A 3765-nucleotide genomic window follows, 5' to 3' on the forward strand; every position below is an offset into this window, starting at 1 on the left:
TCTTGAAAAAGCAGGATTGTAAACACAATACATTTGAATGATCTTTGAAGAAATTATTTTATTTTATTCTTTATTTGACTGGGAAAATTTTTTTGCGAATTCAAGATGGAATAAACGTCGCAAAATTCAAAAAATAGTATGTTGTTTCTTGTTTATCAAGTTTTTTCTTTTCTTTAAATGAAAGAGCTCTTAAACTCTTCCAGCTTGAAAAAATATTTGACAATCTCAATTCTTTCCCTAAGATTCATTGTAAGTCTCTTTAAAGCTTCTACAAAATTTCAACAATTGTTCCAAAGTTTTCGGTTCCGTTCATATTTGGTAAGATTCATTTGTGCACTTCATGTAATGATCTTTAATTGTTCTATCCTTCAGATAAGTGGTCCGGAATTGCATATTTTTTTGATTGTATAATAAAATTGTAATTGCCCTTTGGCAATATACAACTGCAAAGCATTTGTCATAAATTATGTGTTGATGTAAATAATTTGTAGTATTTAAATTAAATTTGTGAAAATCATAAAATTTTAACTCGTATAATTTATGTGCAGGAAAGGGAGACGACAGTTTTTTTGCCGGCAGATAGTGAATAATTAGGGAAATATATTACTTGAGAATTTTCAAGTTTTAAGAAAATCTGATATGTGTTTAACTTAAGATGACTTTGAAGGAAATTCAACGTAAAGATTATGCATAGAAAGATGTTTTATATAATTTTCGGAAAAATAGTGAATTAGAAACTAAATGGGAAGAATTCAAAGTAGGAGAAATAACTGTTTGCAGTAAAACTAAGGTGGTGAAATGACTTTTTAAACTTTTCATCAAATTTCTTTCTACAACAGGAAAACTGTTTGGGATAATAATTTCAATTAATTATGCAGGAAATAAACTCCTCAAAGATAGCTTTCGATTTTACCTTATCACACTGAAGTGACAACATTTAAGGTACGTATTCCAAGTTTAATTTAAATTTAATTTCCATCAACAAATTTAATTGCCGGACTCCTTCCCATAAGAGTATCTGAAATATGCAACGGGGGTCGTTCACCCATTTTCATGACAGAGATCATTATCGATGCTTTTTGTATGGGCCCTACCATCCACTTCTGCTATCCTTCTTAACCATTTTCTTCATTTCTTATCATTTACTTTCTTAAACAGTAATATTTTCAAAAAAAGTTCCTTCCAACTTTTGATGATTTATTTCCGTCAGTTAAACTTTAATACGATTAATCGATTAATTCGAGAGTTACTTCATTTATCTCTTTCTTATCGGGTCTAGAACAATTTCTTAATTACAGTGGCCTTGTTCGAGGAAAAAGAGAGGAATAACGTCACTCTTTGTATAAGTGTGAAAGTGGTCCCTGTTCAACTAAATTTCACTGTCTTCATTTCAGTCCCAATATATTCTATACATTCCATCTATTTTATGGTTAGCAAAAATGGTAATTAACAATTGAAATGGTACAATTCCCCGGTAAATTATGGCGGAAAATACCGTAAAAGTGATAGAAAAAAATACCATTACATCGCTCGAGAGAGGCCTTCATGCTCACAAAGGTTGGCATTCATAATATTATTGCAAGGCTTTCATTGTATTACGAAGAAAAACATGTTTGAAAAGTGAGTCAAATAATTGATTTTTCGGGCTCTCGGGAAAGTTTTTCGAGACGTTTAAAATGTTCCAATCTTGCTAGCAATTTTTTCTTTACAATTTTTTTTCCTTTGAAATACTTGATTTACAACAATATTGATTCTGATATTATCAGACTTTTTTGGGAGTTTGCTTATGAAGTCAATTATCAGGCAAAGTAAATAAAAGAAATTGACTAAGAAATTTTTATAGATAGGATGGAAAATATTCTGTGCAAGCAAGATGACTTACTTTCTGCGGCTGAACGAAGTGGAAGAACAAGCGCTTGAGATAGTTGATCTAAAAAAGAAATATGAAATGATACTTGCAGGAAATGAACTTTTGAAGGCAACTCGGCCAATACAGGACACGACACAGTAGTTTCACCTGCTTATCTTATCCGGATTTATCTTACCTTTATTTTATTTTTCTCTTATCTTACCTCTCATTCTGCTCTAGTAAATTTTCTCTTGTCTTATCAAACTCTTAATATCCCCCTTTATTGAAAGTTGGTAGGAGCAAAGTTTTCGGAACTAAAGTTAGAATTAATTTCGTGTCAAGAGAATGCCGAAGACTTTATCCGAATTTATACAATTGACGATAAATGCTTGCATTTTTCATATTTTTCTCTGAAAAAATACGAACATCTTTAACATTATAACGACGATTATATCGTGTCATCACAGATTACTGCTGCAATATTGGGCAGGAGCAGTAGTAAGTTTCAGGTCCAGATAGTCCTGGTTCTCCTTACTGAAATTTTCTACATTTCAAAAAATAGGGAGGACAAGTGAAAACTTCACGAAACACTCAAGGTCATACTCAACTCGAATTTTTTCAGTGACAGCCCAGGAAACTTTCCGTTTTTCTCATCTTAAACAGAGGAACTTACTCTTCCTGGTGAGCTTGGTGCACCGGTATTTCCAGGTAAACCTTCTGTCCGGGATGTCCGACTTCACCCTAACCTCCAGGAACACCATTTCTTCCATGCTCTCCTTGTTTTCCAGGTCTCCCGCCTTTATCAGTTACACCTTGATCACCGGGTATCGAAATGTATTTTGCACTGCTTCTTCCTGGTGGTCCATTAAACCCAGGTTGACCTTGATTATCTGAAATTTGTTCCACAATTACACATTTACTTCACATTGTTTTTTGAAATACGAAGTTTACCTGGTTCGCCGACATCACCATGTAGACCAGGTGGTCCTGGTATTCCATATCTACCTTGCACTCCAGCAGCCCCGAGTTTTCCTGGGCAGCCAACTTTATCTGGCTGTCCTCAGGGTCTCGAGGTCCGTTCGGTCCAGCTGGGCACTGGACACAGCCTAATTTCGGTAAATTTAAAACAACGACAATATCAGCAACACCTGGAAACCCCGGTTTGCCTGGTTCACCCTGTCGGAAAAACCGAAAGGATTTATCATACATTAAATGCTTAAAATATTTCTAATGATTCATCACTGCATTCATTCACCAATTTACACTCTTTAAAATTATCTCCCATACGTTTCTTTTGTTATCTTTGTCTAACAAAATTTCACATCCTTATTTTAATGACAAAGGATGTCCAATTTACATGCTAATCTTCCCTCTGTTCTTGTTACAATGCTTATTATGTAATTGGATTTTTACAGTTTCCTTTGTATCTAAATGAATACCCTCCTATTTTTACAGTTTCCTTTGTATCTAAATGAATACCCTCCTTTAACGTTTTATGTAAACCACTCCTACTTCTTTATATATATAACCCCCTTTTGTAAAAAGGTTTCGTCTGGACTAGTGCTCTTCCATAGTATTCTTACAACAGCTTTTGACTCACGGTCAAGCGATTTTTTACTCGCTATTCAATAATCCTGTCGATCAACCCTGTATTATATCAATAAAGCGGTAAATTTTACTCTGTGTCCTCACAACGTATATTCGACGTCTTCACAAGGTAAGCCTTTAATTAAAGTTCTGCTTGATCTTAACTCAAGGCTAAACCTTCCAAGTCTAAACGAATCGATAAAAAGAAAGAATTTTTTCACAACAGAAAGTACCAATTAGAAGCTTTGAATTCTACAAGTGTCNGTTTATAACATAAATGCAATCGGCGCAAAAGTCACTCCATTACAGTTGCTTTATGCTAATGATCT

General features: G+C 34.0%; 1 protein-coding gene across 1 annotated transcript; it reads right to left on the reverse strand.

The window, feature by feature from the left end:
* Positions 1–2590: 2590 nt before the first annotated feature.
* LOAG_13489 (hypothetical protein) lies at positions 2591–3058 on the reverse strand (the record flags this gene model as incomplete). The annotated part of the gene is made up of 3 exons (XM_003148993.1): positions 2591–2739; positions 2801–2903; positions 2981–3058. 3 exons carry the CDS (start codon positions 3056–3058, stop codon positions 2591–2593), a joined length of 330 nt encoding a protein of 109 aa, XP_003149041.1.
* Positions 3059–3765: the final 707 nt, after the last annotated feature.

The sequence above is a fragment of the Loa loa genome, assembly GCF_000183805.2.
Source record: "Loa loa unplaced genomic scaffold supercont3.239, whole genome shotgun sequence".
In the NCBI taxonomy this organism is placed as follows: domain Eukaryota; kingdom Metazoa; phylum Nematoda; class Chromadorea; order Rhabditida; family Onchocercidae; genus Loa; species Loa loa.